This window comes from Oncorhynchus gorbuscha, linkage group LG05 (assembly GCF_021184085.1).
Source record: "Oncorhynchus gorbuscha isolate QuinsamMale2020 ecotype Even-year linkage group LG05, OgorEven_v1.0, whole genome shotgun sequence".
Lineage (NCBI taxonomy): Eukaryota > Metazoa > Chordata > Actinopteri > Salmoniformes > Salmonidae > Oncorhynchus > Oncorhynchus gorbuscha.
In genome coordinates this window covers 1,674,755-1,691,384 of record NC_060177.1, presented here as the reverse complement: position 1 = coordinate 1,691,384, position 16,630 = coordinate 1,674,755, and the positions used below count along the sequence as shown (strand labels likewise).

The window sequence follows — 16,630 nt, the reverse complement described above, 5'->3', positions numbered from 1 at the left end:
CAGAACGTCCAGTCGGGACAACTCCGTCAGGGTAAATTACCTATCTTTCCCCAGAACGTCCAGTCGGGACAACTCCGTCAGGGTGAATTACCTATCTTTCCCCAGAACGTCCAGTCGGGACAACTCCGTCAGGGTAAATTACCTATCTTTCCCCAGAACGTCCAGTCAGGACAACTCCGTCAGGGTGAATTACCTATCTTTCCCCAGAACGTCCAGTCAGGACAACTCCGTCAGGGTGAATTACCTTTCTTTCCCCAGAACGTCCAGTCGGGACAACTCCGTCAGGGTGAATTACCTATCTTTCCCCAGAACGTCCAGTCAGGCAGGACAACTCCGTCAGGGTAAATTACCTATCTTTCCCCAGAACGTCCAGTCAGGACAACTCCGTCAGGGTGAATTACCTATCTTTCCCCAGAACGTCCAGTCAGGACAACTCCGTCAGGGTGAATTACCTATCTTTCCACAGAACGTCATGGCTACCGTAAAATTTCAATTAAACGCAGTCTCAAAAAGCCGCCTGTTCCCGTGTAATAAATTGTTTATCATGTCACCATTTATCATAGAGGTATATTACCATACATTAATTACATTACATTTCCATGTATTGCTTACGAGGTTTAATGTTGGATTTGTTATGTTCAATAATTCACTTAATGACTCAAATTGTCAAACATCCGTTTTTAGCGCACATAATCAACTGCGAGCCGTTTGCTGCTAACAGCTGAGAACTGCAAGCTAATTGGCAAGTACAAAAACAGTCGATGTTCAGATCCCCAGAAATCCCCCGATCGCCCCCTAGTGGAGGAAGCAAGAACTGCCGAAAATGCACAGTCAAAGAGGAGAACAATTATTCTGTTAGGGAAAAATATATATTTTTTTGAACTGAGGCATGCTAAGACAAAAGAAATGTGACACAAGCTAGTTTTCCATCCAATTCAGGTCTAATAGATCCCACCTTGTCTACTGTATTCAGTTATAATAGATCCCACCTCGTATTCAGGTCTAATAGATCCCACCTTGTATTCAGGTATAATAGATCCTACCTTGTCTAGTGTATTCAGGTCTAATAGATCCCACCTTGTCTATTGTATTCAGGTATAATAGATCCCACCTTGTATTCAGGTATAATAGATCCCACCTTGTCTAGTGCATTCAGGTCAAATAGATCCCACCTTGTCTAGTGTATTCAGGTATAATAGATCCCACCTTGTCTAGTGTATTCAGGTATAATAGATCCCACCTTGTATTCAGGTATAATAGATCCCACCTTGTCTAGTGTATTCAGGTCTAATAGATCCCACCTCATATTCAGGTATAATAGATCCCACCTTGTCTAGTGTATTCAGGTCTAATAGATCCCACCTTGTCTAGTGTATTCAGGTATAATAGATCCCACCTTGTCTAGTGTATTCAGGTATAATAGATCCCACCTTGTCTAGTGTATTCAGGTATAATAGATCCCACCTTGTATTCAGGTATAATAGATCCCACCTTGTATTCAGGTATAATAGATCCCACCTTGTATTCAGGTATAATAGATCCCACCTTGTCTAGTGTATTCAGGTATAATAGATCCCACCTCGTATTCAGGTATAATAGATCCCACCTTGTCTAGTGTATTCAGGTATAATAGATCCCACCTTGTCTAGTGTATTCAGGTATAATAGATCCCACCTTGTATTCAGGTATAATAGATCCCACCTTGTATTCAGGTATAATAGATCCCACCTTGTATTCAGGTATAATAGATCCCACCTTGTATTCAGGTATAATAGATCCCACCTTGTCTGGTGTATTCAGGTATAATAGATCCCACCTTGTCTAGTGTATTCAGGTATAATAGATCCCACCTTGTCTAGTGTATTCAGGTATAATAGATCCCACCTTGTCTAGTGTATTCAGGTATAATAGATCCCACCTTGTCTAGTGTATTCAGGTATAATAGATCCCACCTTGTCTAGTGTATTCAGGTATAATAGATCCCACCTTGTCTAGTGTATTCAGGTATAATAGATCCCACCTCGTAGTCAGGTATAATAGATCCCACCTTGTCTAGTGTATTCAGGTATAATAGATCCCACCTTGTCTAGTGTATTCAGGTATAATAGATCCCACCTTGTCTAGTGTATTCAGGTCTAATAGATCCCACCTTGTCTAGTGTATTCAGGTCTAATAGATCCCACCTTGTATAGTGCATTCAGGTATAATAGATCCCACCTTGTCTAGTGTATTCAGGTATAATAGATCCCACCTTGTCTAGTGCATTCAGGTCTAATAGATCCCACCTTGTCTAGTGTATTCAGGTCTAATAGATCCCACCTCATATTCAGGTATAATAGATCCCACCTTGTCTAGTGTATTCAGGTATAATAGATCCCACCTTGTCTAGTGTATTCAGGTCAAATAGATCCCACCTTGTATTCAGGTATAATAGATCCCACCTTGTATTCAGGTATAATAGATCCCACCTTGTATTCAGGTATAATAGATTCCACCTCGTATTCAGGTATAATAGATCCCACCTTGTCTAGTGTATTCAGGTATAATAGATCCCACCTCGTCTAGTGTATTTAGGTATAATAGATCCCACCTTGTATTCAGGTATAATAGATCCCACCTTGTCTAGTGTATTCAGGTATAATAGATCCCACCTTGTCTAGTGTATTCAGGTCTAATAGATCCCACCTCATATTCAGGTATAATAGATCCCACCTTGTCTAGTGTATTCAGGTATAATAGATCCCACCTTGTCTAGTGTATTCAGGTCAAATAGATCCCACCTTGTATTCAGGTATAATAGATCCCACCTTGTATTCAGGTATAATAGATCCCACCTTGTCTAGTGTATTCAGGTATAATAGATCCCACCTCGTCTAGTGTATTTAGGTATAATAGATCCCACCTTGTATTCAGGTATAATAGATCCCACCTTGTCTAGTGTATTCAGGTATAATAGATCCCACCTTGTCTAGTGTATTCAGGTATAATAGATCCCACCTTGTCTAGTGTATTCAGGTATAATAGATCCCACCTTGTATTCAGGTATAATAGATCCCACCTTGTATTCAGGTATAATAGATCCCACCTTGTATTCAGGTATAATAGATCCCACCTTGTCTAGTGTATTCAGGTATAATAGATCCCACCTCGTATTCAGGTATAATAGATCCCACTTTGTCTAGTGTATTCAGGTTTGTCGACATTTGGAAATTTTAACGCCAAATTAACCTGGTTTCCATCCGGCCATTCAGTTTTTGTACTTTTACTGGTATCAAATGGTTGGATGGAAACCTGCTTACACTGTGTAAATGATAACACATTACTACAGGAAATGAAGACAGGGATTCAAATGCTTTGAATTAAACAATGAACTATGCAAATGAGCTAAAGCTGTGCGCATTAAGGAAATAGAGGCCTAGCTCAAATATATGCCTGTCTCTAAAAAGCGCCTGTTGTGTTTCGTGATTTAAGCAAATCAACGCCTGGGCTTTTAATTGAAGTTTTACGGTATGAAGGATATTCACGTAGCTTTTTGCTATGGTTCTCCTGTTGTACTTACTGTTGCCGTCCTCCAATCTCTCCGTGCAGTTCTGGGACTACAGACAGCCCAGGAAGTATCTGAACATCCTGTCCTGTCAGGTTCCTGTGTGGAAGGCCAGATATACTGTGAGTTGACCCTTCCCTTCACCAGATCTCCTCATGTGAAGAGTGGATATCTGTCTGAGTGTCAGGGATATATCTGTGTGTGTGTGTGTGTGTGTGTGTGTGTGTGTGTGTGTGTGTGTGTGTGTGTGTGTGTGTGTGTGTGTGTGTGTGTGTGTGTGTGTGTGTGTGTGTGTGTGTGTGTGTGTGTGTGTGTGTGTGTAGCCTTTCTCCAATGGCCTGGTGACAGTGATGGTTCCCCAGCTGAGACGTGAGAACAGCTTGTTGCTATGGAGCGCTCTGGACCTCAACAGCCCCGTCCACGCCTTCGTGGGACACGATGACGTGGTGCTGGAGTTCCAGTGGCGTCCGCAGAAAGAAGGTAAAGGAGGCCTCTACCAGCCTGGGTAATATACCTCTACCAGCCTGGGTATTATACCTCTACCAGCCTGGGTAATATACCTCTACCAGCCTGGGTAATATACCTCTACCAGCCTGGGTAATATACCTCTACCAGCCTGGGTGGCTGGGTAATATACCTCTACCAGCCTGGGTGGCTGGGTAATATACCTCTACCAGCCTGGGTAATATACCTCTACCAGCCTGGGTGGCTGGGTAATATACCTCTACCAGCCTGGGTGGCTTGGTAATATACCTCTACCAGCCTGGGTATTATACCTCTACCAGCCTGGGTAATATACCTCTACCAGCCTGGGTGGCTTGGTAATATACCTCTACCAGCCTGGGTAATATACCTCTACCAGCCTGGGTATTATACCTCTACCAGCCTGGGTATTATACCTCTACCAGCCTGGGTAATATACCTCTACCAGCCTGGGTAATATACCTCTACCAGCCTGGGTGGCTGGGTAATATACCTCTACCAGCCTGGGTGGCTGGGTAATATACCTCTACCAGCCTGGGTAATATACCTCTACCAGCCTGGGTGGCTGGGTAATATATCTCTACCAGCCTGGGTGGCTTGGTAATATACCTCTACCAGCCTGGGTGGCTGGGTATTATACCTCTACCAGCCTGGGTATTATACCTCTACCAGCCTGGGTATTATACCTCTACCAGCCTGGGTGGCTGGGTATACCTCTACCAGCCTGGGTATTATACCTCTACCAGCCTGGGTAATATACCTCTACCAGCCTGGGTGGCTGGGTAATATACCTCTACCAGCCTGGGTAATATACCTCTACCAGCCTGGGTGGCTGGGTAATATACCTCTACCAGCCTGGGTAATATACCTCTACCAGCCTGGGTAATATACCTCTACCAGCCTGGGTAATATACCTCTACCAGCCTGGGTGGCTGGGTAATATACCTCTACCAGCCTGGGTGGCTGGGTAATATACCTCTACCAGCCTGGGTAATATACCTCTACCAGCCTGGGTGGCTGGGTAATATACCTCTACCAGCCTGGGTATTATACCTCTACCAGCCTGGGTGGCTGGGTAATATACCTCTACCAGCCTGGGTAATATACCTCTACCAGCCTGGGTGGCTGGGTATTATACCTCTACCAGCCTGGGTGGCTGGGTAATATACCTCTACCAGCCTGGGTAATATACCTCTACCAGCCTGGGTAATATACCTCTACCAGCCTGGGTGGCTGGGTAATATACCTCTACCAGCCTGGGTAATATACCTCTACCAGCCTGGGTAATATACCTCTACCAGCCTGGGTGGCTTGGTAATATACCTCTACCAGCCTGGGTGGCTGGGTATTATACCTCTACCAGCCTGGGTATTATACCTCTACCAGCCTGGGTATTATACCTCTACCAGCCTGGGTATTATACCTCTACCAGCCTGGGTATTATACCTCTACCAGCCTGGGTATTATACCTCTACCAGCCTGGGTGGCTGGGTAATATACCTCTACCAGCCTGGGTAATATACCTCTACCAGCCTGGGTGGCTGGGTAATATACCTCTACCAGCCTGGGTAATATACCTCTACCAGCCTGGGTAATATACCTCTACCAGCCTGGGTAATATACCTCTACCAGCCTGGGTGGCTGGGTAATATACCTCTACCAGCCTGGGTGGCTGGGTATTATATCTCTACCAGCCTGGGTATTATACCTCTACCAGCCTGGGTATTATACCTCTACCAGCCTGGGTGGCTGGGTAATATACCTCTACCAGCCTGGGTAATATATCTCTACCAGCCTGGGTGGCTGGGTAATATACCTCTACCAGCCTGGGTAATATACCTCTACCAGCCTGGGTGGCTGGGTAATATACCTCTACCAGCCTGGGTAATATACCTCTACCAGCCTGGGTAATATACCTCTACCAGCCTGGGTAACCAGCCTGGGTATACCTCTACCAGCCTGGGTGGCTGGGTAATATACCTCTACCAGCCTGGGTAATATACCTCTACCAGCCTGGGTAATATACCTCTACCAGCCTGGGTAATATACCTCTACCAGCCTGGGTAATATACCTCTACCAGCCTGGGTAATATACCTCTACCAGCCTGGGTAATATACCTCTACCAGCCTGGGTAATATACCTCTACCAGCCTGGGTAATATACCTCTACCAGCCTGGGTGGCTGGGTAATATTCTCCATACCAGTCCTCTACCAGCCTGGGTGGCTGGGTAATTTTCCTCTACCAGCCTCGGTAATATAACTCTATCAGCCTGGATGGCTGGTCTCATTCTCCATAGTAGAGTTCAGTCCTCTGATTATCCTGTCTCATTCTCCATAGAGTTCAGTCCTCTGATTCTCCTGTCTCGTTGTCTCATTCTCCATAGAGTTCAGTCCTCTGATTCTCCTGTCTCGTTGTCTCATTCTCCATAGAGTTCAGTCCTCTGATTCTCCTGTCTCATTCTCCATAGAGTTCAGTCCTCTGATTCTCCTGTCTCATTCTCCATAGAGTTCAGTCCTCTGATTCTCCTGTCTCATTCTCCATAGAGTTCAGTCCTCTGATTCTCCTTCTGATTCTCCTGTCTCATTCTCCATAGAGTTCAGTCCTCTGATTCTCCTGTCTCATTCTCCATAGAGTTCAGTCCTCTGATTCTCCTGTCTCATTCTCCATAGAGTTCAGTCCTCTGATTCCCCTGTCTTGTTGTCTCCTACTAGCTTCTAAGGAGTACCAGATGGTGACTTTGTCCAGAGACCAGACTCTGAGAATATGGAGGCTGGATCCACAGCTACAGAAGGTGTGGAATCTGTCAAATCGAATATTCTATTCAAATCTCTATGTGTCCCTGGTCAGAAGTGGTGCGGTATTTAGGAACTGGGTGTCATTTGGGACTTCATGTTAACTCCACACGTATGTTCTCCCTGTGTTTCTCTGTGTAGCTGTGTGCCAATGACCTGGTAGAGGATCCGATAGAGGGCATCAGCCTAACTACCGAGTCAGAGAAGAGCCTTCCCTCTCAGGACCCTGAACCCACCATACACAGCTGTGGCCTGCCAGCCGAACACCTGCAGGGTGAGGGGCGGCATGGCCGCAATCAACGCCCGCCTGCCTAACTTGATGGGTCATGTGATCATCTGGCGAAGTGGCCTTTGGTTTAGACATGCTAGCTAGCTAAACGATGAACCTAATGGTGCTTTCAAGACAACTGGGGAACTTGGAGGTTAAATTATGACGGCGGTGCCCTTCAGGTCGGATAGTCGGGGGTCGAGAAAGAGGCCAGAGTTCCCGATGACCGTTCAAAATGATTTTTCTGACTACAGTAGAACAGAGGAATGTATAGACCTGACTACAGTAGAACAGAGGAATGTATAGACCTGACTACAGTAGAACAGAGGAATGTATAGACCTGACTACAGTAGAACAGAGGAATGTATAGACCTGACTACAGAGGAATGTATAGACCTGACTACAGAGGAATGTATAGACCTGACTACAGAGGAATGTATAGACCTGACTACAGAGGAATGTATAGACCTGACTACAGAGGAATGTATAGACCTGACTACAGAGGAATGAATGTATAGACCTGACTACAGAGGAATGTATAGACCTGACTACAGAGGAATGTATAGACCTGACTACAGAGGAATGTATAGACCTGACTACAGAGGAATGTATAGACCTGACTACAGAGGAATGTATAGAACAGAGGAATGTATAGACCTGACTACAGAGGAAATGTATAGACCTGACTACAGAGGAATGTATAGACCTGACTACAGAGGAATGTATAGACCTGACTACAGTAGAACAGAGGAATGTATAGACCTGACTACAGAGGAATGTATAGACCTGACAGAGGAATGTATAGACCTGACTACAGAGGAATGTATAGACCTGACTACAGAGGAATGTATAGACCTGACTACAGAGGAATGTATAGACCTGACTACAGAGGAATGTATAGACCTGACTACAGAGGAATGTATAGACCTGACTACAGAGGAATGTATAGACCTGACTACAGAGGAATGTATAGACCTGACTACAGAGGAATGTATAGACCTGACTACAGAGGAATGTATAGACCTGACTACAGAGGAATGTAATAGACCTGACTACAGTAGAACAGAGGAATGTATAGACCTGACTACAGAGGAATGTATAGACCTGACTACAGAGGAATGTATAGACCTGACTACAGAGGAATGTAGAGGAATGTATAGACCTGACTACAGAGGAATGTATAGAACTACAGAGGAATGTATAGACCTGACTACAGAGGAATGTATAGACCTGACTACAGAGGAATGTATAGACCTGACTACAGAGGAATGTATAGACCTGACTACAGAGGAATGTATAGACCTGACTACAGAGGAATGTATAGACCTGACTACAGAGGAATGTATAGACCTGACTACAGAGGAATGTATAGACCTGACTACAGAGGAATGTATAGACCTGACTACAGAGGAATGTATAGACCTGACTACAGAGGAATGTATAGACCTGACTACAGAGGAATGTATAGACCTGACTACAGAGGAATGTATAGACCTGACTACAGAGGAATGTATAGACCTGACTACAGAGGAATGTATAGACCTGACTACAGAGGAATGTATAGACCTGACTACAGAGGAATGTATAGACCTGACTACAGAGGAAATGTATAGACCTGACTACAGAGGAATGTATAGACCTGACTACAGAGGAATGTAAGACCTGACTACAGAGGAATGTATAGACCTGACTACAGAGGAATGTATAGACCTGACTACAGAGGAATGTATAGACCTGACTACAGAGGAATGTATAGACCTGACTACAGAGGAATGTATAGACCTGACTACAGAGGAATGTATAGACCTGACTACAGAGGAATGTATAGACCTGACTACAGAGGAATGTATAGACCTGACTACAGAGGAATGTATAGACCTGACTACAGAGGAATGTATAGACCTGACTACAGAGGAATGTATAGACCTGACTACAGAAGAACAGAGGAATGTATAGACCTGACTACAGAGGAATGTATAGACCTGACTACAGAGGAGGAATGTATAGACCTGACTACAGAGACCTGACTACAGAGGAATGTATAGACCTGACTACAGAGGAATGTATAGACCTGACTACAGAGGAATGTATAGACCTGACTACAGAGGAATGTATAGACCTGACTACAGAGGAATGTATAGACCTGACTACAGAGGAATGTATAGACCTGACTACAGAGAACATGGAATGTATAGACCTGACTACAGACCTGACTACAGAGGAATGTATAGACCTGACTACAGAGGAATGTATAGACCTGACTACAGAGGAATGTATAGACCTGACTACAGAGGAATGTATAGACCTGACTACAGAGAACAGAGGAATGTATAGACCTGACTACAGAGGAATGTATAGACCTGACTACAGAGGAATGTATAGACCTGACTACAGAGGAATGTATAGACCTGACTACAGAGGAATGTATAGACCTGACTACAGAGGAATGTAGGAGGAATGTATAGACCTGACTACAGAGGAATGTATAGACCTGACTACAGAGGAATGTATAGACCTGACTACAGAGAACAGAGGAATGTATAGACCTGACTACAGTAGAACAGAGGAATGTATAGACCTGACTACAGTAGAACAGAGGAATGTATAGACCTGACTACAGAGGAATGTATAGACCTGACTACAGAGGAATGTATAGACCTGACTACAGAGGAATGTAGACCTGACTACAGAGGAATGTATAGACCTGACTACAGAGGAATGTATAGACCTGACTACAGTAGAACAGAGGAATGTATAGACCTGACTACAGAACAGAGAATGTATAGACCTGACTACAGTAGAACAGAGGAATGTATAGACCTGACTACAGTAGAACAGAGGAATGTATAGACCTGACTACAGAGGAAATGTATAGACCTGACTACAGAGGGAATGTATAGACCTGACTACAGAGGAATGTATAGACCTGACTACAGAGGAATGTATAGACCTGACTACAGAGGAATGTATAGACCTGACTACAGAGGAATGTATAGACCTGACTACAGAGGAATGTATAGACCTGACTACAGAGGAATGTATAGACCTGACTACAGAGGAATGTATAGACCTGACTACAGAATGTATAGACCTGACTACAGAGACCTGACTACAGAATGTATAGACCTGACTACAGAGGAATGTATAGACCTGACTACAGAGGAATGTATAGACCTGACTACAGAGGAATGTATAGACCTGACTACAGAGGAATGTATAGACCTGACTACAGAGGAATGTATAGACCTGACTACAGAGGAATGTATAGACCTGACTACAGAGGAATGTATAGACCTGACTACAGAGGAATGTATAGACCTGACTACAGAGGAATGTATAGACCTGACTACAGTAGAACAGAGGAATGTATAGACCTGACTACAGTAGAACAGAGGAATGTATAGACCTGACTACAGTAGAACAGAGGAATGTATAGACCTGACTACAGAGGAATGTATAGACCTGACTACAGAGGAATGTATAGACCTGACTACAGAGGAATGTATAGACCTGACTACAGAGGAATGTATAGACCTGACTACAGAGGAATGTATAGACCTGACTACAGAGGAATGTATAGACCTGACTACAGTAGAACAGAGGAATGTATAGACCTGACTACAGTAGAACAGAGGAATGTATAGACCTGACTACAGTAGAACAGAGGAATGTATAGACCTGACTACAGAGGAATGTATAGACCTGACTACAGTAGAACAGAGGAATGTATAGACCTGACTACAGAGGAATGTATAGACCTGACTACAGTAGAACAGAGGAATGTATAGACCTGACTACAGTAGAACAGAGGAATGTATAGACCTGACTACAGAGGAATGTATAGACCTGACTACAGAGGAATGTATAGACCTGACTACAGAGGAATGTATAGACCTGACTACAGAGGAATGTATAGACCTGACTACAGAGGAATGTATAGACCTGACTACAGAGGAATGTATAGACCTGACTACAGTAGAACAGAGGAATGTATAGACCTGACTACAGTAGAACAGAGGAATGTATAGACCTGACTACAGAGGAATGTATAGACCTGACTACAGAGGAATGTATAGACCTGACTACAGAGGAATGTATAGACCTGACTACAGAGGAATGTATAGACCTGACTACAGAGGAATGTATAGACCTGACTACAGAGACCTGACTACAGAGGAATGTATAGACCTGACTACAGTAGAACTACAGAGGAATGTATAGACCTGACTACAGAGGAATGTATAGACCTGACTACAGAGGAATGTATAGACCTGACTACAGAGGAATGTATAGACCTGACTACAGAGGAATGTATAGACCTGACTACAGAGGAATGTATAGACCTGACTACAGAGGAATGTATAGACCTGACTACAGAGGAATGTAACACTACAGAGGAATGTATAGACCTGACTACAGAGGAATGTATAGACCTGACTACAGAGGAATGTATAGACCTGACTACAGAGGAATGTATAGACCTGACTACAGAGGAATGTATAGACCTGACTACAGAGGAATGTATAGACCTGACTACAGAGGAATGTATAGACCTGACTACAGAGGAATGTATAGACCTGACTACAGAGGAATGTATAGACCTGACTACAGAGGAATGTATAGACCTGACTACAGAGGAATGTATAGACCTGACTACAGAGGAATGTATAGACCTGACTACAGAGGAATGTATAGACCTGACTACAGAGAACAGAGGAATGTATAGACCTGACTACAGAGGAATGTATAGACCTGACTACAGAGGAATGTATAGACCTGACTACAGAGGAATGTATAGACCTGACTACAGAGGAATGTATAGACCTGACTACAGAGGAATGTATAGACCTGACTACAGAGGAATGTATAGACCTGACTACAGAGGAATGTATAGACCTGACTACAGAGGAATGTATAGACCTGACTACAGTAGAACAGAGGAATGTATAGACCTGACTACAGTAGAACAGAGGAATGTATAGACCTGACTACAGAGGAATGTATAGACCTGACTACAGAGGAATGTATAGACCTGACTACAGAGGAAATGTATAGACCTGACTACAGAGGAATGTATAGACCTGACTACAGTAGAATGTATAGACCTGACTACAGAGAACAGAGGAATGTATAGACCTGACTACAGTAGAACAGAGGAATGTATAGACCTGACTACAGAGGAATGTATAGACCTGACTACAGAGGAACTAGAGGAATGTATAGACCTGACACTACAGAGGAATGTAGAACAGAGGAATGTATAGACCTGACTACAGAGGAATGTATAGACCTGACTACAGAGGAATGTATAGACCTGACTACAGAGGAATGTATAGACCTGACTACAGAGGAATGTATAGACCTGACTACAGAGGAATGTATAGACCTGACTACAGAGGAATGTATAGACCTGACTACAGAGGAATGTATAGACCTGACTACAGAGGAATGTATAGACCTGACTACAGAGGAATGTATAGACCTGACTACAGAGGAATGTATAGACCTGACTACAGAGGAATGTATAGACCTGACTACAGAGGAATGTATAGACCTGACTACAGAGGAATGTATAGACCTGACTACAGAGGAATGTATAGACCTGACTACAGAGGAATGTATAGACCTGACTACAGAGGAATGTATAGACCTATAGACCTGACTACAGAGGAATAGACCTGACAGAGAGAATGTATAGACCTGACTACAGTAGAACAGAGGAATGTATAGACCTGACTACAGAGGAATGTATAGACCTGACTACAGAGGAATGTATAGACCTGACTACAGAGGAAATGTATAGACCTGACTACAGAGAACAGAAATGTATAGACCTGACTACAGAGGAATGTATAGACCTGACTACAGAGGAATGTATAGACCTGACTACAGAGGAATGTATAGACAGAGGAATGTATAGACCTGACTACAGAGGAATGTATAGACCTGACTACAGAGGAATGTATAGACCTGACTACAGAGGAATGTAGACCTGACTACAGAGGAATGTATAGACCTGACTACAGAGGAATGTATAGACCTGACTACAGTAGAACAGAGGAATGTATAGACCTGACTACAGTAGAACAGAGGAATGTATAGACCTGACTACAGAGGAATGTATAGACCTGACTACAGAGGAATGTATAGACCTGACTACAGAGGAATGTATAGACCTGACTACAGAGGAATGTATAGACCTGACTACAGAGGAATGTATAGACCTGACTACAGTAGAACAGAGGAATGTATAGACCTGACTACAGTAGAACAGAAATGTATAGACCTGACTACAGTAATGAACAGAGGAATGTATAGACCTGACTACAGAGGAATGTATAGACCTGACTACAGAGGAATGTATAGACCTGACTACAGTAGAACAGAGGAATGTATAGACCTGACTACAGAGGAATGTATAGAACAGAGGAATGTATAGACCTGACTACAGTAGAACAGAGGAATGTATAGACCTGACTACAGAGGAATGTATAGACCTGACAGTAGAACAGAGGAATGTATAGACCTGACTACAGTAGAACAGAGGAATGTATAGACCTGACTACAGAGGAGGAATGTATAGACCTGACTACAGAGGAATGTATAGACCTGACTACAGAGGAATGTATAGACCTGACTACAGAGGAATGTATAGACCTGACTACAGAGGAATGTATGACCTGACTACAGAGAACAGAGGAATGTATAGACCTGACTACAGTAGAACAGAAATGTATAGACCTGACTACAGAGGAATGTATAGACCTGACTACAGTAGAACAGAGGAATGTATAGACCTGACTACAGAGGAATAGACCTGACAGAGGAATGTATAGACCTGACTACAGAGGAATGTATAGACCTGACTACAGAGGAATGTATAGACCTGACTACAGAGGAATGTAGAACAGAGGAATGTATAGACCTGACTACAGAGGAAATGTATAGACCTGACTACAGAGGAATGTATAGACCTGACTACAGAGGAAGAGGAATGTATAGACCTGACTACAGAGGAAATGTATAGACCTGACTACAGAGGAATGTATAGACCTGACTACAGAGACCTGACTACAGAGGAATGTATAGACCTGACTACAGAGGAATGTATAGACCTGACTACAGAGGAATGTATAGACCTGACTACAGTAGAGAGGAATGTATAGACCTGACTACAGAGGAATGTATAGACCTGACTACAGAGGAATGTATAGACCTGACTACAGAGGAATGTATAGACCTGACTACAGAGGAATGTATAGACCTGACTACAGAGGAATGTATAGACCTGACTACAGAGGAATGTATAGACCTGACTACAGAGGAATGTATAGACCTGACTACAGAGGAATGTATAGACCTGACTACAGAGGAATGTATAGACCTGACTACAGAGGAATGTATAGACCTGACTACAGAGGAATGTATAGACCTGACTACAGAGGAATGTATAGACCTGACTACAGAGGAATGTATAGACCTGACTACAGAGGAATGTATAGACCTGACTACAGAGGAATGTATAGACCTGACTACAGAGGAATGTATAGACCTGACTACAGAGGAATGTATAGACCTGACTACAGAGGAATGTATAGACCTGACTACAGAGGAATGTATAGACCTGACTACAGAGGAATGTATAGACCTGACTACAGAGGAATGTATAGACCTGACTACAGAGAACAGAATGTATAGACCTGACTACAGAGGAATGTATAGACCTGACTACAGAGGAATGTATAGACCTGACTACAGAGGAATGTATAGACCTGACTACAGAGGAATGTATAGACCTGACTACAGAGGAATGTATAGACCTGACTACAGAGGAATGTATAGACCTGACTACAGAGGAATGTATAGACCTGACTACAGAGGAATGTATAGACCTGACAGAGGAATGTATAGACCTGACTACAGAGGAGGAATGTATAGACCTGACTACAGTAGAACAGAGGAATGTATAGACCTGACTACAGAGGAATGTATAGACCTGACTACAGAGGAATGTATAGACCTGACTACAGAGGAATGTATAGACCTGACTACAGAGGAATGTATAGACCTGACTACAGAGGAATGTATAGACCTGACTACAGAGGAATGTATAGACCTGACTACAGAGGAATGTATAGACCTGACTACAGAGAACAGAGGAATGTATAGACCTGACTACAGAGGAATGTAGAACTACAGAGGAATGTATAGACCTGACTACAGAGGAATGTATAGACCTGACTACAGAGGAATGTATAGACCTGACTACAGAGGAATGTATAGACCTGACCTGACTACAGAGGAATGTATAGACCTGACTACAGAGGAATGTATAGACCTGACTACAGAGGAATGTATAGACCTGACTACAGAGGAATGTATAGACCTGACTACAGAGGAGGAATGTATAGACCTGACTACAGAGGAATGTATAGACCTGACTACAGAGGAATGTATAGACCTGACTACAGAGGAATGTATAGACCTGACTACAGAGGAATGTATAGACCTGACTACAGAGGAATGTATAGACCTGACTACAGAGGAATGTATAGACCTGACTACAGAGGAATGTATAGACCTGACTACAGAGGAATGTATAGACCTGACTACAGAGGAATGTATAGACCTGACTACAGAGGAATGTATAGACCTGACTACAGAGGAATGTATAGACCTGACTACAGAGGAATGTATAGACCTGACTACTAGAACAGAGGAATGTATAGACCTGACTACAGTAGAACAGAGGAATGTATAGACCTGACTACAGAGGAATGTATAGACCTGACTACAGAGGAATGTAGAACTACAGAGGAATGTATAGACCTGACTACAGAGGAATGTATAGACCTGACTACAGAGGAATGTATAGACCTGACTACAGAGGAATGTATAGACCTGACTACAGAGGAATGTATAGACCTGACTACAGAGGAATGTATAGACCTGACTACAGAGGAATGTATAGACCTGACTACAGAGGAATGTAGACCTGACTACAGAGGAATGTATAGACCTGACTACAGAGGAATGTATAGACCTGACTACAGAGGAATGTATAGACCTGACTACAGAGGAATGTATAGACCTGACTACAGAGGAATGTATAGACCTGACTACAGAGGAATGTATAGACCTGACTACAGAGGAATGTATAGACCTGACTACAGAGGAATGTAGAACAGAGGAATGTATAGACCTGACTACAGAGGAATGTATAGACCTGACTACAGAGGAATGTATAGACCTGACTACAGAGGAATGTATAGACCTGACTACAGAGGAATGTATAGACCTGACTACAGTAGAACAGAGGAATGTATAGACCTGACTACAGAGAACAGAATGTATAGACCTGACTACAGAGGAATGTATAGACCTGACTACAGAGGAATGTATAGACCTGACTACAGAGGAATGTATAGACCTGACTACAGAGGAATGTATAGACCTGACTACAGAGGAATGTATAGACCTGACTACAGAGGAATGTATAGACCTGACTACAGAGGAATGTATAGACCTGACTACAGAGGAA

General features: G+C 43.2%; 1 protein-coding gene across 1 annotated transcript in view; it reads left to right on the top strand.

The window, feature by feature from the left end:
* Positions 1–16,630, top strand: part of LOC124035444 (GATOR complex protein WDR59-like) — a 67,430-nt gene that overhangs the window by 13,681 nt on the left and 37,119 nt on the right. The window contains exons 9-12 of the mRNA XM_046348891.1: positions 3,589–3,666; positions 3,868–4,024; positions 6,741–6,820; positions 6,963–7,095. Coding sequence (XP_046204847.1) covers positions 3,589–3,666; positions 3,868–4,024; positions 6,741–6,820; positions 6,963–7,095 — 448 coding nt within the window. The remainder of the gene's footprint in view (positions 1–3,588; positions 3,667–3,867; positions 4,025–6,740; positions 6,821–6,962; positions 7,096–16,630) is intronic.